Source organism: Westerdykella ornata, assembly GCF_010094085.1.
Source record: "Westerdykella ornata strain CBS 379.55 unplaced genomic scaffold EI97scaffold_2, whole genome shotgun sequence".
NCBI lineage: Eukaryota > Fungi > Ascomycota > Dothideomycetes > Pleosporales > Sporormiaceae > Westerdykella > Westerdykella ornata.
The window spans coordinates 906276-927389 of NW_022986852.1; the positions used below are offsets into that span (position 1 = coordinate 906276).

Consider the following 21114-nt stretch of genomic DNA (forward strand, 5'->3'; position numbering starts at 1 on the left):
CAGTTATCAGATCTTCTGATTGGTGTAATCTCCGTGCACGTATCACCGAAGTGCACGTGATTTTTCCCACTCAGGACTCCTCCGGCTTGCTTCCATTCTACTCTGCTATATATGAACTGCTTAGCGAGATAAATGTTGGAAGGTTGAGTGATTGTGATCCAAATCCATTGAATTGCCTCGGACCATTACAGGCGTGGCACCATTTGACGCTCTGGAGGCATCCTCCAGCTAAGGGAATGTCAAGTAGTAGCTCTAAACACTATACTTATTCGTACTGGTTTAAATAATAAGAAAACACATTACGCTAGCAGGATCCCTCCCGCACTAAGCTTACAACAGCACAACCTCCCAATAAAGAACAATCATTACTCGTAACCATGCCCCCCTTAGGTCCATAATACACTCGTCCCCCAGTCCCCTTCAACTCATCAATCATCCTTCCTCTCCTCCTCCTTCGGCAACAACGCCCTATCCACCCACCCTTCTCCCCTGAGCACCCCCAGCCCCTTCCTCGCAACCCCACTATTCACGCTCCGCGGCTCAATCTCATAGAGCACATTCACCACCGCCAAACTCACGGTGAAGAGCAATACATCCCCGTTCTTGATCCCCCTCCACCATCCCCTCTTGACTCCAACCTTCCAGAACGAATCAATCGACATGCGCGCCGTGTACAGGAAATTGCTCCTCCCACGCTGCCGCACCAGATACGCCCACAAGCCGCCCAGGAACCCGCCGAAGAAAAAGCGCTGCGTGGGCAGGAAATTGCGGCTGAGGAGGTGCTGGAAGAGGCAGATAGAGCCCCAGCTCGTGCCGATGGCGCCGGAGATGAAGACGCTCATCCTCAGGATGGATTTGGCGAGGTTATTGAGCGCGCTGATGGGGGAGTCGAGGAAGGCGCGGTACTTGGGGAGCGAGAGGGCGGTGAGGATGATGGTGAAGAGGCGGGCGACTTTGGGGAAGGCTTGGAGCCAGTAGGAGAGGTAGGTGCGGAGGCAGGAGGGGTCGCTTGGGTGGAGGAGGGCGCAGGAGAGGGATCTTATGGCTGGGTGGGCGGGAGAGGTAATCGGGGAGGCAGCGGTGAGAGACTTGGGGAGGGTTTCGGTGTCTGGGAAGAGGATGGGGGAGGTGAAGGGGGGCCAGCGGGAGCGGGAGATTTGGGCGACGTTATCGACGATGGAGAAGGGTGTGGGCCAGGAGAGGCCTTTGGGGTATTTTTCTGGCCGTTTTTGGATGTAGGAGGGGGAGTTGTTGGCGAGAAGGTTGGCGTAGGTCGAGGGGAAACAGTCGCGGTCGAAGATGAAGGCGTGGAACAGCTGGCCGCAGGCTACGGGCATGAGCATCCAGGAGCCGAACCATTTTGGCCTGTTCTTGAAGTAGCCTTGCTCTTCCAGGTAGTTATAGCAGAACTCCAGCGCCCTGGTCATGACATATATGGCTATTGTTATGCGCAATTGGTCTCCGGGGTACACGGCCAGGAAGAATCCGGCCAAGCTCGAGCCTATGGCTGGAGCCATTCGAGAGGTCAGGGACCGCGATATGCGCGGATTGCGTCTCCGGAAGGGTCTCGCTTCATTGGTGAGCAAGCTTTCACGTAGTCTCAGGAAGAAGCGTCGAAGGAGCCGGTGGAACAGCAGTATAAGCGATAGAGAGCAAGTCAACCGGACGTTGGGTGATTTCCAGGCGGGTGTACGACGGCGAGGGCTGACAGGATGAATTAGCACATGCGCCTGGTTACTGAGGAACTGTTTACCTTTGCTGCGCTGCACCGCGTGCCAACAATTTGGATGTGATCAGTTCCCATGCTTTCAAGCTCGAAAAAGTGACGACTGCAAGCCTCAATGAGGCACGTATGGCGGCCGCGTTGTAATCATCGGATCCCTTGGAAATGGCATCGTACCGTCGAGGAGCGGGCGTTCGCTTTCGTACCGCAGGAGGCGTACGCGATAGAAGATACTGGTGAAGGAGCTGGTATTCTCTCGGGCTCACGGTATATCGTAACGCGTTTCGCAAGATGGGATCAATGCGCTCGGGCTTAGAGGAGGAGGAGGAGGATCGTGAGCCGGCGTCTGAGCTCTGCGAGGATGACATGTTTACTGCTGTGTTTCGGTGAAGTCCAGAAAGCCTTCATTATTCCCCAGCAAGTGTGCGTACCCCAGATTTCAGGGGTTAATAACGTTGAAAGCTAATGAGCTTGTTGCTTTGATTGACCTCGGCTTCTTGTTGCGAACCAGGAAACATGTTCCAAGGTTCCATCTTGACGCACGTGCATTGACATCAGCATCCATGGATCGGGAGCGAACTTGGCGATCTTCACATGTCGTGAGTTTGAAATACATAAACACCTTTCTTCAGGGTTGGCAATGTTTGATCTATTTACCACAGCAAGGACGCTTGAAGAATGACACACACACACACACACACAAACCACCCATGAAAAGATAAGTTGACGGATGATATATACATTATTTTACAACAACAATGGGTGCCACAACTGGCGCATGCAACAAAGGGGTATCTCAAAATCATGACAGCGTGATCGCATCTCCTCTAGTTGTCTACGTTGCACCAATAACAATATCTCGTTGAAAAAGCGAGACGACAGTATACCCACATTTTAAGCGGTAGCTCTCCACCGACCTACTACTCACAGACCTAAACGAATGTGGTAAATTCGGACGACTCCCGAAAACCAAATACAGACTCCGGACTTCCAGAGACACTTCAATTTTCCACGGACCTGGATAGAAAAGATAGGTGGAAGCCTGCGTGCAGGCCTACGATGAATTCCGTTGAAGCTCCACTTGCGACTCGCGCCTGAGACGCTCAACGCGAGCGGACATGCTCTCGATCATCGGATCGTCGGGAAGAGTAGGCACGTCGACGCCATCGTACTGGTGCGGATCAATGCGAGTATGCATTGCGTCAAAGATGGGCTCCTGGATATCGGAAGCCAGCACTGCCGTAAACAGCTCGTGGATGCCACTGCGTCCTTGTTTCGAGGGACCGTCCACAGCGCTGGCAGTGGGAATTGAGAGGGCTGGATCGGCGGCGGTTTGAAGATTGCTTTCTTTTTCCCTTTCCTCGCCACTTTGGCCTTCACCGTTGACTTGAACCTGGCGAGTCAGAGAAACCTGGTCTTCCACGACAGAATCCCGCTTTTGCGGCATCTTCTGGGCCAGGCCAACGCCGTCTATGACTTTCTCGATGCTCTGGAAGTACTGCGTGATGGTGAGCCCAGCGGCGTGCTATTCATACTTGTCGACTTACCTTGACGGTTTTGACCTGGAGCTCCAGAGTGGCATCCTCGTCTACTACGATCATTGGGTGTCGGTGGAGCTGCAAGCTCGACAGCGTCCACATGTGGTTGACACCACACTCAATCGACTTTTGGAGAGCCACTGCCTTGTGGGCACCAGTCACAATGATGACGACCTCGCGGGCCTACGGCAGTCAGTATGAGGATATGATATTCGAAGAGGATGACACTCACCTCCAGAACAGTCTGGATGCCAACCGTCAAGGCCATCCTGGGGACCTTGGAGAGATCGTTGCCAAAGAAGCGGGAGTTGGCAATGATGGTGTCGTAAGCCAATGTCTTGACGCGAGTGCGTGACTTGAGACTGGACCCAGGCTCATTAAAGGCAAGGTGGCCATCGGGACCGATGCCCCCCAAGAACAACTCAATGCCACCGACTTTCTTGATCTTCTCTTCATACGCGTCGCATTCGGCTTCTAGGTCGGGGGCATTGCCATTGAGGATGTTGATATTTGCAGGCTGGACATCTACATGGTCGAAGAAGTGCTTGTACATGAAGCTGTGGTAGGACTCTGGGTGTTCGCGCGGGATCCCGACGTACTCGTCCTATGCGCAGGTCAGCGACCCTGAAGCTGTGCCGTCGGATAGCTGCGGTGTAACGAGCGGGGAGTACAGAAAGTTCGGGTGCCTGGCGAAGTGGGGTGTCCCGTACCATATTGAAGGTGACCACATTGCGAAAAGAGACGTCGCCTTGCTTATGGCGCCGAACCAGCTTCTCGTATACAAGGACGGGGCTGCTGCCGGTAGGGAGACCAAGCACAAAAGGTCTCTCGGGAGTTGGCTTGAAGGCGTTGATGCGGTCTGGCGTAGACGGCTGAGTTAGCTGAGGGACTTGAGAGTTGCAAGGGGTCGGAAATACGAACCAATAATGTAATCCGCAACGTATGCAGAGGCTTGCTCCCGACTGTCTCGAATGATGAGCCTCCTGCAAGTGGTTAGTGCTGGGACGTTGAAAGTATTGGCGCTACGGGAGCCGGCATGTACATGATTGAAGGTACTCGATATCTGCGATGCGTCGATGTAGTTTCGTTGTTCCCGAAGATGCTTGGAAGAGTAGGAGGCACGGGTGTAGAGGGGAGAGGGGTGGGTTATGTTATTATAATCTGTGCCTGGGTGAGAAGGCAGGCCTGGTGCACCTTCACGTCACTCCCACGCGGTCCACAGTCACAGGACGCGTTAGCAGAGTACTATCAGCAAGTCAAGTCGATCTGGTCGTCGATGATGGCCCCAGGATGTGGAAACCCCGGACCAGAGAGCAAAGGTAGCTGTAGACTAGTTGTGTTGTAGGCATGGTCCATGCATGTCTTTGTGAGCTGACGGATATGGATGGCAGATGGGTTCGTTCACTCCAATAGTGGGCCCGGTTCCCATGGAGCATGCAGTGCGACACAGTGGGTTGGGACAAACGGTGGTACAGCACGTTGCCATAGCGGTGACGGGGTTTTGGCTTGGTGCTATGCTACAGCAGCATCTCCTGCGCTACGGACTAACAGTATCAGCACGGTGTTGGAGAGGCGCGCTTCGGCAAGGTCTGCAGGTGGCCGTTTTGGAGCGAGCCATGTGATGAGAGCGACAACTTCCCATGGAGGAATAAGGGCCGCGAGAAGCAGCAGTCACGATACGGGCGAAGATAGGTTCATGATAGGGCTGCGGAGTACCTATGGATAAGATGAGGTTGAGGTTACAGCAGACTAAATCGCAGCGGCGGAGAGCGTTACATATGTATGGCGGGTGGCGGACGGGTCACGACTGCTGATTTGCTGATTTGCTGTGCACTTGTGCACAAGGCCACGGAAAGTTGCTTTACCTTGACCCCCCCGTTACCCCAGCCCAGCCCCAAAAGAAGCCGCGCATCAAGATTCAAGCGAATGAGGCGCCTTCCAAACAATCATGGCGTCGCCAACTCGTGTTCTTCCCCGGTTGTTCCCCAGTTGGCATTTTCTCGACCTCCGCCGGGCCCCCAAAGGGTCCCCAAGGGTGTCGCGTGCTGCGGAGATGACAGTGGAGGCCCTTGCCTCCCTGGCTGGCTTCCTGGGGAAAATTGGAGAGAGAGAGAGAGAAGGGAGCCCTGGAGGGACCAGCTGCACCACCAGACCGTGACCACTCACCGCCGACCACTGACCACTGACCACTGACCACTGACCAACCTCCCACTCACCGACGGCTGCAAACCCTTGAACCTCCTCCAAACGGTCCTTTAAATCTGCGGTCTGCCCAAGTCCCCACTATCTCTGCTGGGATCCACCTTTCCGCCCGCTTCGAGCCTCGACGACTCGGTGACCCCCCCCTGCTTATCATCACACTTATTATATATTCACAGCGCGCGCAGCTCCCACCCCAAACACCCACAACCACTCTTTTATACAGACGGACGGCCGCCCCATCAGGAGGGAGCACTCCCCTCGCCCACCTGCGCGCCATCAATCTTCGCATCACCAACCCTTTGAAGTGGTCGACAATCCATTTCTCTGTGCACTATCTCGGATCCTGAATCTGCCCTCGTCACAATGGCCGACGAGAAGGGAGTGCCGACGACACCCGATGCCAAAGCGGCATCGCAAGACGACTCCGCCCACGACAACCCTTCGGGCACCCTGGAACTGCCGGATTCGTGGAAATACAGACGACTGACCCTGTTTGGATACAAGTTCCCATGGTATGCTTCGCCTTCGGTGCAATTGGTCATCGTCTCCTTCGTCTGCTTCATGTGTCCCGGCATGTTCAACGCCCTGAACGGAATGGGCGGTGGAGGTCAGCTCGACAACACGGCCAACAACCGAGCAAACACGGCCCTGTATTCCACCTTCGCCGTCGTCGGCTTCTTCGCCGGCACCTTTACTAACAAGCTGGGAATTCGCACTGCGCTTTCCTTTGGAGGTATTGGATACTCGGTCTACGTGGCATCCTACCTGAGCTACAACCACACCAAGAATCTCGGCTTCACCACTTTCGCTGGTGCCCTTCTCGGTGTGTGTGCCGGTCTGCTGTGGTGCGCCCAGGGAGCCATTATGATGTCGTACCCCTCCGAGGCTAACAAGGGTCGCTATATCTCGTGGTTTTGGATGATCTTCAATCTGGGTGCCGTCATTGGAAGTTTGGTATGTCCTTTCCAATTTAGAAGCTGTCGCCAGCTGTGACCGGCGTCATTGACGCTATGCCAGATTCCGCTGGGCCAGAATATCCACGCCAAAGGCAAGTCCGTAGTCACAGACGGTACTTATGTCGGCTTCCTCGTCCTCACGCTGATCGGTGCCGGTCTGTCTTGGTGCCTTGTCGATACAAAGAGCGTCATCCGCTCCGACGGTTCCAAAGTCATTGTCATGAAGCACCCTTCGTGGAAGTCGGAGATTGTCGGCCTCTGGGAGACGTTCAAGACGGACCCGTACATCATCGCACTCTTCCCCATGTTCTTCGCCTCCAACTGGTTCTACTCGTACCACTTCAACGAGGTCAATGGTGCTTACTTCACCACGCGCACCCGCGCCCTGAACGGCGTGTGCTACTACATCTTCCAGATCATTGGTGCCTACGTCTTTGGCTTTGCCCTTGATACCAAGGGCGTCCGCCGCACGACGCGTGCCAAGGGTGCTTGGGTCGCCCTCTTCGCCCTCATCATGGCCATCTGGGGCGGTGGATACAAGTTCCAGACGACCTACGACCGCGCCTGGGCCGAGGACGAGAACAGCGTGAAGAAGGACTGGACCGACCCCGGATTTGCGGGACCGTTTGTTCTGTACATGTTCTACGGCTTCTCCGATGCCGCATGGCAGACCTGCGTCTACTGGTATGTAAAAAATATATACAAAAAAAAACCTTAAAAGGATCTTGTATGCTGATGGTCAGACAGGTTCATGGGCGCCCTCACCAACAACGGCCGCAAGCTCGCCAACTTTGCAGGCTTCTACAAGGGCATCCAATCGGCCGGTGCGGCCATCACCTGGCGTCTCGACGACATCAAGATCCCCTACATGAACATGTTTGCCTCCAACTGGGCGCTCCTCGCCGGCAGTCTGGTCATCGCTCTCCCCGTCATTCTCTGGAAAGTCGAAGACTCGGTTTCGCTGGAGAAGGACATTGCGTTCGCGGATACGACGATTGAGGAGGTGGCGCCCAAGGAGGCGGTTATTGAGGCGCCACATGGGCACCATCAAGAGAAGGTCTAGGGGGTGTCCTTCATTTTGAGTAGTTATGGCTGGTTGGATGATCGGTTCTGCTTGGTCCTTTTGCCTATTGCCTTGCTTGCTTGCTTGTTTACTTGCTTGCGTGCATTGATTTCCCCCATGGGTGGGGTTCTGATACCACTCATCGATCCCTATTGAGATTTTGGTGTACATGGATGATGGGGGTGGAAGAGAGCCTTGGGAAACAGATATGGGGGGGATTATATATCCTGGACTGGGCGTGCGCGAGATGATGACCTTAATATATTTAAGTGTTTGGATTTGTTTGCACATAGGAATAATGATTGTTCTAGCTGCACGATTGGTCTACTAGCTAACAGTTCTGCTCACGACAAGCACCTTTTCACCCAGGTTATGACAGTTCCAGATGCGTGGCACATTCTCCTTAACCAAACGTCATAATTGATTTATTAATAGACGCTATGAAAGATGGCCCTCCTCAGCAGTAGAGAAGCCGGCTATAGGACGCTCCCTGCCTTGTATTAGCTACTACATGTACTGTCTGCTATGCTGACAGAGTATTCATTCTCCTTACTCCAGATCATTGCCAAGCGCATGAGCGTGCTTGACGTCGTCCATCCGTTTTACAGGGGAGGGGTCCCAAGGGATAGGATGGTTACACGTAGGCTCGCAGAGTGGTATCTCCTGTACGGAGTTTGGACCCTCGGTGAGAAGGTCGACACGTAAGAGCCGACTTTGGTACTGTGGTAGTTGTCATCCGCAGGGGGAAGCTTGGCCCGCGTCCGGTTGCTTTGCGGGATTCCTTGGTGGGATGACGAGGCTACAGTACTATGGCAGACGGCGGGGGGCGTTTACTTGTGTACGGTGCGGTGGAGTGGGGTGGTGGTCGCAAACATTGCTAGGACAGGATGGTAGTTGTAGGTGTGGGTGTAGCGCTGTTTATGCAGGTCAGAGCACGGTCCGCGCAGAATGTGGCACGATATTCCAGCTTGGCAGGGCTGGTTCTTGACTATCTTGGCAAACATAACATTCCAACTCGGAAGGTTCCCTGGCGGAAGAGGCACGTGCGGCCCGCGGCTTTCCAAGATTCGACTTCCACATCTTCTTGTTCCCAGCGCTCTTCCAACATTTCCCTTCCAAGGCTTTCCTTTCCCCCTCTCCCTGTCCATCAGCAATATCCGCAATGCGACGGCTTCTGATTGCCGTTGCAGTCTCTAATCAACATGTCGTTCGCCGTTGATCTCGCAAGCAATCTGGTTGAATCAAACGCTCCAGCGGAAGTGTTTGGAACCGAAACAGGCGGGCCTATCCGCGTCCACATTGGGGCTAGGGGTAAGCTGCCGGAAACAGCTTAGCTCCGAATGACCAAGGTAACGGTAGCATGTGCCCTTACGAAACCTGACCCCTCCGAAACCCAACCTGGTTGGAACCCAGCTCCATCAAAAAAACAATCAGCAGCAAAGTCCAGCACGCACCGCTACTCGCCAAGTCTCCCTACTCACTCCCACCTTGCGCTCCCTTTTCTACCTGTACCTATCGATTTCGCCTGCCACTTTCGCGCGCCGGGGTCGAGTAGCCCGTTATGCTGCAGTGTCCCTTCTCAAACGCTCGCAACACGTTATCAGATCCGACTCGCTGGCATACTCCCTACACAGTACTCGTACACAGTACACTACTATCTCACCCCTCTGCGCTCCCCACCCTGTGGGATCGGCCATGCGACCATCTGGCCCTGTCTGCCATCCTTCCCACCGGCCCCAAAGCACATCCCCCCCCCGCCGCCACCCTTACGTTACCTGCCTGCTGTGCCTCAGCGGTGGGCATTTTGCACCACACCCGAGCATTTCCCTAGGCGCGCTCATCTCTTAGCGAATACAACCCTCTCCTATATTCTCCGCCTGCCCGTACAACCATGATCAAGGCCCGTTTGCGACTTCGGTATTCGAATGCCACCGGCCCGCCTCAACCTTCTGTGCATTGCGACGAGAGACTGGGCCCTGGCCTCGGACCAAAACGTGTCGCGTTGCGGTCTTGTTGCTTCTGTTGCTGCTATTGCTGAGCTTCGGCTTCTTCTGTTGCTGCAAGCCTGGTGATATACGCTGCTGCTGCTGCTGCAGCTGCAATTCGCAATCGACACTCCCACCCCGCTGTCACCATCAATCAAAACACCATGTGTCCTGCCCTTCCCTGTCTGCCGCTCAAACGCTTCAAAAGGCGCCGCCTCACCGTCGCTCCACCACCGCCTGCCAGTACCCGCTTTGGTGAACACTCTCCCATTGCCGCCGCAACCAACACCAATCGTGTCTGGTATAAAAGACACATGCTGGACTTCTGGCGGAGCCTGCTGGCCGCCTTGAAGCGCATCGCCATGCTTCCCTCACTCCTTCACTGGCCCCTTCCCTCATTACTATCCCGGAAACGGAAGCGGGATGCCGCCGGTGCTGCCGTGCGGACCTACGAGCGCACCATGGACGACTTGCTGCAAGAAATCCAGACGCTGCTCGAGGCCCCGCTCGACGCTGCAAAGCTGCTGCACATGTCCGGCCAGCTGCAGGAGCAGTTCAACCCCAAGCTGCAAGCGAGCGACATATGTATGCTGCCTTCTTACAACCACAAACTGCCCACCGGCCACGAGCATGGCACCTATCTGGCCCTGGACCTTGGCGGCTCGACGTTCCGGGTTGCGGTTGTGGAGTTGACGGGGAAACAGTCTGGTGCCAAGAGTATGCGGATAGTCGCCATGAAGAGTTATCCGATTGATGATGCGGTGCGTTGTCTGAGGGGACATGACTTCTTCGACTGGATGGCCGGGAAGGTGGAGGCTGCTCTCTCGGACCCGCAGGTGGAGAAAGTCCGTTGTGACGAGCACAAGACATTTGGGATGGGTCTTGCCTGGTCTTTTCCAGTAGAGTATGTTGTTGTACGGCTATTCTGCTTGCCCTCTGTTGCTAAACTTGTCTGTAGACAAACCTCAATACGAAGTGGAAATTTGTCAGTCATGGGGAAGGGCTTCCGTGCCACTGAGGGTACTATCGGTCAGGACCTCAGTGAGCTCATCATGGCCCCTTGCAGGAAGAGAGTAGGTGATATCTCCACCCCCAAGCTCTTGAACCCTCACTTACAGCCTCTCCAGAATCTACCCGTCCACATGGACTCCATCATCAATGACTCCTCCGCCACCCTACTGTCACGTGCCTACGAGGACCCATCCACCCGCTTCGCCGTCATCCTGGGCACCGGCTTCAACATTTCCGTCCACCTCCCCGTCTCCGCCCTCGCTTCCTCAAAGTACAAGGGCTACCCTCAGTCCTGGTTCGACGAGGCCGACCACGTCCTCGTCAACACTGAGCTTAGCATGTTCGGCAAGGGCGTCTTCCCAACTACCCGCTGGGACGAGCAGCTGAATGCCGCACACGCCCGCCCGGACTTCCAGCCTTTTGAACAGCTGATCTCCGGCCGCTATCTGGGTGAAATCGTTCGCCTGATCATCGTCGAAGCGGTCAAAACCGCAGGCCTCTTCGGCGGCGAACTCCCAGACAACCTCTGCGAGCCGTACTCGCTCGACACCGGGACCCTCGCCGACATGGAAATGGACGAGTCCAAGACGCTGCAACGCGCCGCCTCCATCTTCCAGTCGCGGCACCCCTTGCCAAGCTGCATTCCGGCCAGCTACGCCGACATTTCGTTTGTCAGACAAGTAAGCCAGCTGGTCGCCCATCGCGCAGCGGCGTTTCTCGCCACTGGGATCCACTCGCTATGGGCGCTGAGGATCCAAAAGGAGGGTCTCACACCCCAGCAGGCGGGGGAGATGGCAATTGGATGCAACGGCAGCGTGATTGAGAAGTATCCTCTCTTCAGGGAGCTGTGCCAGAGCCATCTGGATGAGCTGTGTGTTGCCAGTGGGGCGACCGAGGGAGCGTGTAGATTGGAGATTGCGGTCGAGAGTGCCGTGTTTGGGGCCGCGGTTAGTGTGGCGTGCTTGGAGGGGATGTAGGAGGAGAGGAGTGCTTGGAGCGCAGCTTTTGGGGTTGGGGTTTTCGAGTATATACTTCTTTTTTCCGTTTTATTCTTTTTCCGCCCGCCTTCTTTGGCCTTGCAGTGCCGTGGGCAACATTGAAGGGCTTTTCAGCGGGCGGGCTGTCGAGGTGTGGGGGGCTTAAACGATGGGTTTGCATGAGGGAGTCGAGTCTCTCGGGTTTGAACGGGTTCAATAAAGGGCAAGGGAGTAAGTACCTTAAGTCTCTTGGCGTTTCGATGGGATGGGGTGGCCCGGGGGGATCTACATACTAGACTATGCCTATTCTATGAGAGTATACGGAGTTGTGTACGGAGTATCAAAAAAGCACACATTATTCTGGGGTATTGCGGCGATGATGGGCTACTAGCGATTTCCATCTCTGAGTTGTATGGGAAGAGAGAGATGGATTTGTAGGTACAGTCACGGGAGGGATCAATGTCGGCAGGTCCAATCCACAGAAAGGTGTCTCGACGGGAACAGGTGCTCATGTAAGTGTTTCTACATTACTACATCCTGCGAGCTGTGCTAACTATGCCCTCGAGGCCAAGGACACCGCCCTCTAGCCCACGGGTGCAGAGGATGATGCGCTGATCTCACTACACTCTATTTCCAAGGACCGCACTCTAAGGCCTATAGGGTGACTGTAAGTACTTTCACAGCATTACATTGTGAGCAACGCTAACAGGCCAAGATCAACCCCTCCCCGGGACGCCAGGTGTTGACCGATGCCGCCACCTATCATTCGATACCTTTAGAGGTCCGCGATAGAAAGTAAGACGCAGGCTACGCAAAAGGATATCGAGCTATACTTGCACTCGCCAGCATTCTGCAAAAAACCGCCAACGTCGACTTTAGTCTAGTTGTCAACGACATTAACAAAGCGGCGTTCGTCGCCGCAATAAGTTATGCGAAAGGGCGGATCTATAAAAGAAACTACAGCTCCTAGAACGGTGAGAAACTGAACAGTTTCGCCAAGACTCTCCATTCCCTATACCTACCTCTTGACGGTAACAGGCCGAAATAGAGCGCTACCCTGCGTAGTACAGACATAATCTACTTTATCACGGAGCATGCGGATTAGTGCTCGCGTTCGGATGGTAGTTGTGTGTAAGGGCACTGAGGCAGGGACTGTGGGAGATAGGTGTAGATTGCGCTAGTGTACAGAACATTGAGTCTGCTGAGTAGGAGAGGCGACGAGGCAGGCTCATATGGGTGCGACGGGGATGGAAGAACTATCTTCCGAGGTCATGTGATTAGTGTACATGGGGTTGCTGGGTAGGGCGCCAAGCCATCACAGTGTGCATCCAGGCCACAGGCGACACCTGCTCATGTGGTGTAGCCCAAGCGATAGTAAAGTCAGATTAGCCGACGAAGCTATCGTTATAAGCTCAACCCTAAACAGCTCCTCCCCTCTGATCACGTCGTCCCCTCCTGGGTCTCTAGAGGCGCAAGGATAACGTCGAGAACTGGGAGGCAAGCACATCCTGTATATTCGCACCATACATACCTTCGTTTTCTCCCTTTTTGGGATCAAGGTCCATGCAGGCGGCCGCCAGCAGCAGGATGGGATGCTGTGAGCAACGTCAACGTGATTGAGTGTGTTAGAAACATGCAGCCCGGCACTAGCCCTAGCTCTAGCTCCAGTGCATCATCGATCGATGAGGTGACGTGCTGCTCGCCCCGTCTTACCATTATCATTATTGCTATACGGTTACGACAGAAGCTATAGCTTATTATCACTTCCTTGTTATTAGCTGCCTAGAGCACTACTACCTACCTGTTGTAGGCAACCAGACACGCACCACGTACCTAGCGCATTGCCGGACAATCACTCCAATGTAACTCCGTACCGTCGTACTTTACTTTTTAACGTCCCCATCAATCCAGACATCAAATTACCAGCCCCGGTAACACAAATCCAGACATCAAATCACCAGCCCCGGTAACACAGACAGACAGGACAGACAGACAGACAAGAGACACTTGCATTCATTCTCCCTTCCTACTCTACGTACTTCCCTCTATCCACTAACAGCACTTCTTCCGAAAAACCATTATTCCCATCAACAACAAGCTCCTCACTCCCCTCTGCTGTATCCTCTGCTCCTGCTTCCGACCAACCGGGGATATAATATTCGTTCTCTCCTTCCTACTCCATGATCTCAAAATCGTATCCAAGCTAATAATACCAAGGCAAATCCATCCTGGATGCCAAAGAAATATAAAGAAACCCCAAAAGGAGAACGTGATTACCCAACGCAACCTGGAAAATATTCCCAGTCCAAAGATAAAACCAGATACCGGATAAAACTCGCGTTGCCGTCGTGATAGGCATAAAAATGGGAAGAGCGTGCGCATGACAGAAAGAACCATGTCCCAACATAGCAGCATGCACTGCGTACACCGATAGTACCGCCGCCTCCTCCTCGTCATCATCGTCATTGTCACCTCAAAAGGCTGCGATACTATGCGCGCGGCAATGATATCGAAAGAATGGCGAGCCATCGGCGTTATATCGTCAGACCGATAAACCGCTCCGCTCAAACAAGCAAATCTTCTTGCCAACAAACAAATCCCTCAAAAGCAAATACAAGAAGCAAAAGCGCTGCTCCTATACAGGTTCCTTCGGCCTTCGATTCGCTCGAATTCCGGAGCTGGACGGACCCATCATCTCGACCTCGGGTCGGCTCCGGACGGTTGGGCGATCATGCAGGTAATCCAGGCTCCCAGAGGAAGCAGTTCCCAGACGGACGTCGGGACGAGATATGCGCCTACGCTACGAGTCGCCGTATCGATTGAGGCTTCGCAGTACCAAGCAGACCCCGCGGATCCATCAAGGCACAATACGTTCAAGGCCACAAGATGATTTGATTGCTTCCAAGCTCCCCTCAAACATCGGAGAAATATCTCTTACTCTTATTCTTTACCGCCAACGCCTTTGGATCCTGCGGAAACGTCGTATGATGCACCACATGCGGCCGATACACCGCATCGACGGGTGGCATCCAATCATCCAAGCCCAAGGGGAAATACTCATACAGCAAATCAGCGCTCTCGTCGGGGCTGTTGATCAGATTGAGGGAGAACGAGGACGGGCGCGCGGGGGTTGCTCGCTTCCGGCTTTGCTCGGAGGGAGATTCGGGGTTCTTCTTAGGGGGTTCGTCGTCGGTGAGGGAGAGGGAGACGGGCGCCGGGGCGGCCGTGGGACGCTGCAAGGTTGTGTGGCGGGAGATTTCGGGGGTCGATTGCGCGTAGGGGGCCAAATTGGGCATGTGTACAGAGGGTGTGTCGGGCGGCATTGCGGTCATGGCACCGCCGCCGGGGAATTTCCAGTCCAGGAAGTCTGGCGAAACGGGTAGGCCGTTGGTGCTCATGTCAAAGGGAAGGTGTAATGCCTCGGGGGGTTTCGTGGTGGGGGTGTTGTTGTTGTTGTGGACATTGGTTTGGATGGCATGCGTAGTATCACCCGTCGGTGTTCGGGAGGGTTGTTGCGGGAGATGAGTCTTGCGCGAGGTACCACCGCTGATGGGCATATCTTTGCGTGATTGAAAGTTTCGTGGACTGCGGCCTCGCACGATGATGGCTCCAGATTGGATCTCGCAAATCGAGATCTTTTGGTTTGTTGCCAGGTGTGCCAACAGCTTCAAGCGTATTACAAAATGCTGTTGCAGCTCCTTCCTTCGGCCATTGTTTGCGGTTGCGATGCGGAATTGGAGTCTCTTCCAGCTGATGGGAAAGTTGACGTATTCAGAATCTATATCTTGCCCCTGCGAGGGATCAAGCGGGTAGGAAGGAGGCTCCCTCTCCGTCTTATCCTCGACAATACCGGCACCAGGTTGAAGGCCCGGCTGGTTCTGAGCAGACTTCCAGGGCACCGTGATGATCTTGACAGGATTGCCCTCTAGCGACTCCGTGGCCGATATCGTGAGCTCGTAGCCTAAGATGGGGATCTGGTCACCCGTCTCGGTCAGGATGGACTGAAGATGCCTGGGCATGGTGATGGTGCCAGTGATCTGGAAGAGGTTCCGGCGATAGCAGGTCAACTCGGTAGGAGGAGCCGCGACATCGCCCGAGGTGGCCCATGGCGACTCGGCGAGGAAGAACATGCCGTGCAGCTGGGCGGACATGGAGATGGAGACGCGGCGCATGGCATAATCGAGGAGCGCATACGGGACATTGGGCAGAGAGAAACTGAGCAGCTTGTTGTCGCGCTCAATGTTGGGGCTCTCGGGCGCAGCGCCATTCTGCTCGGGGTGGATAGACGGGTCGTAACCGCCGAAGACGTCGGAGAAGGGATCCTCGTAGGTGGAAGGGAAGCGTTTGAGAGGCGGGTGGTGGATTGGGTGCTGTCCGAATGTAGCATCTTCGCTACTGCAGAGGAGCGTCAGCAAAGAGAGGGCAGCCATGGATTGGGGGCGCAAAGGGGTGGAGGAAGCTTACCCGACGAAGGTTTCTGCGTCGTAGTTGGAGCGCTGGTCGAACTGGTCCATCTGCATCATGGGGACGGCCAGCTGAGGGTCAGGTGCGGTTACGGAGTGGAGTGACATTGGGCCCGCCAAGTAGGACACGGAGATGGGATCAAAGCCCTCCATGGCTCCTCGATTGGCGTCGACGGCCTGAGAGTGAGGTTGGATTGCAGCGAGGCAAAGCATGCGCTCATTAGAAAAGGAAAGGCGCCAGGAGCGGAGGGGCGGAATGAGTGGGCCTGGGGAGCAGAGACGAATGGCGGACGCCGAGCTGTTTCTGGAAGGCGACGAGGGAGAATTTGGCACGGATGGGGACGAAGGATGCGGACGCGGGTGCGGGCAGGGGGGGGGGGGGGGGTCCGCTGGTCTGTGAGAGGCTGACAGCCGATGGCAGCGGTTGCTTGGAGGAGGGGGGTTGATTAACGAGAGTGAAGTTTAAGTGATTAAAAGAAGTGGTGTTGCTTCGCGTGTGAGGAGAGAGGAGGGCGGAACCGAGTTTCAGTCGGCAAGGAGATGAGGTGTATTAATGACCAGCCAGCGATGTGGTGGTGGTGGTGGTGTTCGAGCGTCTCCTGCGAGTACTGTATTTATGTGAATGTTGGAGAGTGAGCGAGGAGCGGGCGGTGGCTCGCAGAAGAACGACCAAATAATAGAAAACCGCCGAGCGATTAAAGATGGATATCCAACAACGGCAACAGCACTTACACTTCCAAGGCGGGGGGGCTGTAATTGTGGGAGAGGGTGAGGGTGTGGGAGAGAGGGAGTGTGGTTCTCGGCGAGTGCTGGGGTTGTGCGACCAGACGCGCTGGGGAGGGGAGATCACATGCATGGATGCCAAGCCAGGTGCTATTCCCAAAGGGGAGGAGCAACACGCACTTGGTCGCATTTGAGGGGACAGCGACTGTGGAGAGGAAGAGACATCATTCACTCATCGGTGAGGGAGGGAGGGATGTTTGTTGAGAGAGCATGTTCACGAGTGGTCGCAATACAATACAATATCAAAATCAAAATCAAAATCACGGGATCCCCCAGCACCATCACCCAAAGCGGGAAGGCTTCTCGAAGCCCCATCAACGGCAACCAATCCGTGGCCCAACGGCGTCTCCATGGCGCCTTTTCCCTTCGCCTGTTCACTCTGAAAATCGACCATGGAAACGCGCCGCTCCTAGCCAGCCACCGCCATCTGTAGGTCGAAGGCAAGGTTTAAAAATAAATAGAGGCGGTTCTAGAGCCCGCAGCTCTATTTCAACGTCGCCTGGTAGACATATAATAATAATAAGTCTAAGAAGAAGAGAGATGTTTTTCAACACAACACATCTACTATGTAGACACTGCTAATAGTCACCTGGAGTAGCACTTCGCCTTCCACCGACGACCCCTTGACAGAATCATGTCGCACTGCTTGCGGTTCGCTGTCTACGCTCCGTTGCTTGCGCCCTGCACTACAACCTTGACCACCCGATTCCGCTGCGCCTGTGTTGCTACGCCTCCATTGTGCCCAATGGAACCGCTTAATCCCCTTCTCGAACCCCTATTGAGAATGTACCTGCGTCATGTCGTGTGCATTGGACCCTTGAACCTTGGAAATCACGACTTGCCAATAACTATACTGTGTACATTCGAGCCTGTGTAGGTATAACCCATAGCTATGTAGCAGGCACCACTACTATAGCAATAGCCCCAACTCCTAGCGCCCGCCTGTGACAAAACACCATGCTCCCCTATACCCAACCAATCCAATTACCTTCAATACCAATGTCGAGCCTGCTCCCTCATCGCCGCCATTTACCCTAACGCCACCAAGTCAAAGTAACGAACGCAACACATCGGAATCACACATTCCCCCAGTCTCATGTATGTTCCCGTTTACCCAGCAGGCGGAATCATGGTCCATGTAGCCGCATCGCAGCTTACCTCTTCAAAGTTGTGCAACACCTCGAATCCCATTGCCGAGAAGCCGTCAAAGTTGCCGTCGCCGTCCATCTGCCACGTACGGGTTAGTCCATCTCAAAAAGGTAGCGAGAGGTCTGCATGTGCTACTTACATAATCCAACAGGCAGGCGTTGCAGCGTTGTTGCTTGATCTGCTTCATCCCCAGCAATATCAGGCCTTGCAGCAGCGTGGAATATTCTCCTACACTGGGAGATATCACCGGCGAAGAGATGCCGCCTGCTGCCTCCTTGAGGTCCTTCAACGCAGGAATGAATTCGGATAGATGTGATTGGTGGTTGTAGAGCACCACTGTGCCGACCAGGACACCGTCCTCAGGCCGCTTGGCCCGAATGATGCCGCATGCCGACGGATCCGATAAGGCCAGTTTGTACACCTCTGCCAATCCTTGTCGATTGCTCGTCTTGACAAGGTCGAGGATCGGACCCGCATAGTCCCAGCCGTAGACCATGTCGAACTGGATCCCGGTACTGGCAAGACTCTTCGCCATACCTTCGGGCGGCGACCAGCTCAGGAGGTTGCGGGCCACCATGTTGCAAACCGGTCGCGAGAGGGCCGCATTCCACCCTAGGTTGGCGAACCAGGAGCGGAGCCGTTTCCGTTCCGCGCCGTGTCCTGTGGGAATGCCCAAGAAGATGCTGGGTAGTCGCGAGCCAAGCTGGAAGCGTCTGATTCCTTCTTTCTGTAGAAGTGTCCGGATAGCTCGGTTATGTAGGGAGTGTCCAATCGACAGCTTTCTCCTGGCGGGATCAACGAACAGTGCCCCTATGACACCGGTACCCGTCGTCTTGAAGAAATAGGTAGAGCAGAATCCATACAGAGCCTGCGTGCTGCTGTTGCGCACCACAAAGTGCGACTCCTCGACCTCTGCGTGGTTGAGGATGAATGAATTCGACGTAGCACTTGCCAGCTCCGAGCGGTGGCTTGGCGGAGTGCCCTCCCTAACCGCCTTGATGAGAGTATCCAGCGCGTTGGCGTCTCTATCCTCGTTGAATGTCTCCACCAACCAGTGTTGTTTCGAATGCTGCAACTTCTGGCTCTTACTGATTGTTCCAGGAAGTGTCCCTTGCGGCGTGAGCTCCCCATAAAGCACTTTAACAAGCGAGGTGAGGGCAGTTTCCGTGAAATCGTATGTGCAGATATAGGTCCCTATGGAGCTGTCCATGGCGAAGTCATAGGGTGAGCTGACAGCAACCACAATCAAAGGCTTTTCTCGTTTCTCTCCCCCCGTCGTATACTGCATATTGCATATCATGGAGACATGCTTTGTGAACCCATGTTGGTACAGATTTCGATTCGCGTCCGCAGTGAGCACAATAATCGCGCCTGCCCGATTGATGAGGTTTTCGTGGACCGGCCTGACACCATTGGCTGTATATGACGTGTGTAGAACACGGCCGTTCCGCTGTCTTGCCAGTGATCTCCCCAGCTCCCGGAAAACACGCTCTCCGCTCATGACAGACGCCGTGCGTTCCCATAGAGCTGGCTCGGGCGACTTTTCCGTCGTGAGGGATTCCGAGAGCGCGCGTGAAGCGGCCGAGGCTGCTAACGGCTTCACTAGTGGCGTGAGAAGGAGTAGCTCTTCTTCGTTATCCAGAACGTTGGTCAACGGTAGCAGGCGGTTCTTATCCCGCACCACTGTGATAGAGCGATTGTATGCTTTTGTCGAGAGTGCAGTATGCGAAGGCTGCAGGGTCTCCAAAAGAGCAATACCAGGAGGGTTGAGTGCCTTTTCCCACGAAGTACACTTCGCTTTCATCTCCAGGACACGGCGGAGGGAGTTGTAAATCCTCTTCTTTGATATCATAGCGTTCTCGACACCCGTCTTGAGCCCTTTTAGGGCCTCCTGCTGCACTGAAAAGGATCGGCAGAGCAGCACGACATCGCATCCAGCGTTCACGGCCATGACCGTGCCGCCACCGACGCCGATGTTGTGACTCAGAGCATCCATTTCCAGACACTCAGAAACCACCACTCCGTCAAACTTTAGGTCGGAACGTAATAGTCCATCGACTACCTGCTCTGAGAGGCAAGCGTGCATGGCATGCAGACCAGCTGACGACATGGCACATCCGCCCACCATCATGGAGTCGAGGCCTTGACGGATAGCATTCCGGAATGGTATCAGAGCGCTTAAACTGAGCTGCTCTAATGATTCCGTAATAATGGGCACATCAAGCGTCGAACCCAGGAACTCCAGGTTGCCATAGGATGGGAAGTGTTTGCCTAGGGTGGCAATTCCAGCCTCCTTATAGCCTTTCATGAAAGCAACGCCATAAGCAGACACTTCCTGAGGGTCGTCGCCAGCAGTCCTTACACCGAGAGGTTGATTCCGTGCGTTAGTCAATACATCCAGACAAGGCCCAAAGATCCAGTTGATGCCACAGGCGGATATCTCTTGAGCAGTAGCCTTTGCGACTTCGAAAGCCAGTTCAGTCGATCCCGTGGCAGCCACGCCCATGTTACTAGGATACTGTCGAATATAGATTTCGTCGAACAGACTGTTGACTCCGCCATTCTCCTGGTCAATACCAATGGCCAGGGGCACAGGATGTCCAGCATCATGTGCGATCTTCTGGAGCTCATAGCACAACTTGGTTGTGTCTTCTGCGGCTGAGAATTGGTTAGCCACCCGCTCGCAACTGTCCATATGTATGAAAGGGCTCGCTTGCTAAGGGGTCCGCCACTTACATTTCAAGTTTTTAGCTGTGAGTAAAATGCAACCAAGATGATGGTCTTCAATAAGTGCTTTGATTTGGGGGGTCACAGTTGTGCCATCGAAGCCCATCATAAACAATTGCCCCTTTGCAGCATCCTATTAGCTATTATTGTTCTCTCGGCCTTGATAGGAGTGCAACTCGAAAACGCACCATAGTCCTGCATGGCGCATGGTCAGCGCGCGAATTCCTAGACTATGCTGCATCCTTGGAAATAAAGTGGGGTGCCATATTCTCTCTCAGCCTTCAAAACCTACCTGTCAAGATCATCCCACACGGGATCCAGTTTATCGGATCTTCCTGCCATCTTGTCGGCGCTTCTCCGCGTGTGCTTCGGTCGAACCACGCGCAACCGACCTTGAGGTGTGGTTGAGGCTCGGACGTGGATTGGGGCGGACTTGTGGAGCGTCCGACGTCGAGGTTACATTCACCCATTGTCATGCCAAGACCGAGGCGCAGAGCTATGACCACCTCTTATTGGCACGACACGTCCGCCTTTGAG

At 54.5% G+C, this 21114-nt stretch overlaps 8 protein-coding genes across 8 annotated transcripts; 4 read left to right on the forward strand and 4 right to left on the reverse strand.

The window, feature by feature from the left end:
- Positions 1-190: 190 nt before the first annotated feature.
- On the reverse strand, positions 191-2239 carry EI97DRAFT_411243 (uncharacterized protein). The gene is made up of 2 exons (XM_033796720.1): positions 1754-2239; positions 191-1704 (listed from the first exon to the last, which is right to left on the reverse strand). Exons 1-2 carry the CDS (start codon positions 2089-2091, stop codon positions 429-431), a joined length of 1614 nt encoding a protein of 537 aa, XP_033657728.1. The 5' UTR covers positions 2092-2239; the 3' UTR covers positions 191-428.
- Positions 2240-2451: 212 nt separating this feature from the next.
- EI97DRAFT_464200 (glucosamine-6-phosphate isomerase) lies at positions 2452-4690 on the reverse strand (the record flags this gene model as incomplete). Its single annotated transcript, XM_033801407.1, has 6 exons — positions 2452-3221; positions 3271-3444; positions 3494-3865; positions 3972-4120; positions 4183-4244; positions 4638-4690. The coding sequence occupies 6 exons, from the start codon at positions 4688-4690 to the stop codon at positions 2778-2780; spliced, it is 1254 nt and encodes a 417-aa protein (XP_033657729.1). The 3' UTR covers positions 2452-2777.
- Positions 4691-5503: 813 nt separating this feature from the next.
- EI97DRAFT_429952 (MFS general substrate transporter) lies at positions 5504-7780 on the forward strand. Its single transcript, XM_033797560.1, has 3 exons — positions 5504-6417; positions 6481-7103; positions 7167-7780. The coding sequence occupies exons 1-3, from the start codon at positions 5827-5829 to the stop codon at positions 7480-7482; spliced, it is 1530 nt and encodes a 509-aa protein (XP_033657730.1). The 5' UTR covers positions 5504-5826; the 3' UTR covers positions 7483-7780.
- Positions 7781-8571: 791 nt separating this feature from the next.
- EI97DRAFT_114297 (uncharacterized protein) lies at positions 8572-9504 on the forward strand. Its single transcript, XM_033792991.1, has one exon. It carries the CDS (start codon positions 8823-8825, stop codon positions 9375-9377), a length of 555 nt encoding a protein of 184 aa, XP_033657731.1. The 5' UTR covers positions 8572-8822; the 3' UTR covers positions 9378-9504.
- Positions 9505-9829: 325 nt separating this feature from the next.
- On the forward strand, positions 9830-11455 carry EI97DRAFT_369464 (actin-like ATPase domain-containing protein; the record flags this gene model as incomplete). Its single annotated transcript, XM_033795192.1, has 3 exons — positions 9830-10371; positions 10426-10540; positions 10595-11455. 3 exons carry the CDS (start codon positions 9830-9832, stop codon positions 11453-11455), a joined length of 1518 nt encoding a protein of 505 aa, XP_033657732.1.
- Positions 11456-13880: 2425 nt separating this feature from the next.
- EI97DRAFT_114357 (uncharacterized protein) lies at positions 13881-14323 on the forward strand. Its single transcript, XM_033792992.1, has one exon. The coding sequence runs from the start codon at positions 13973-13975 to the stop codon at positions 14276-14278; it is 306 nt and encodes a 101-aa protein (XP_033657733.1). The 5' UTR covers positions 13881-13972; the 3' UTR covers positions 14279-14323.
- Positions 14324-14367: 44 nt separating this feature from the next.
- EI97DRAFT_447788 (p53-like transcription factor) lies at positions 14368-16071 on the reverse strand (the record flags this gene model as incomplete). Its single annotated transcript, XM_033800117.1, has 2 exons — positions 14368-15850; positions 15920-16071. The coding sequence occupies 2 exons, from the start codon at positions 16069-16071 to the stop codon at positions 14368-14370; spliced, it is 1635 nt and encodes a 544-aa protein (XP_033657734.1).
- A 1471-nt stretch (positions 16072-17542) lies between these two features.
- EI97DRAFT_391105 (glycoside hydrolase) lies at positions 17543-21012 on the reverse strand. Its single transcript, XM_033796233.1, has 5 exons — positions 20870-21012; positions 20766-20772; positions 20587-20698; positions 17990-20508; positions 17543-17928 (listed from the first exon to the last, which is right to left on the reverse strand). The coding sequence occupies exons 1-5, from the start codon at positions 20917-20919 to the stop codon at positions 17812-17814; spliced, it is 2805 nt and encodes a 934-aa protein (XP_033657735.1). The 5' UTR covers positions 20920-21012; the 3' UTR covers positions 17543-17811.
- Between the last annotated feature and the right edge of the window lie 102 nt (positions 21013-21114).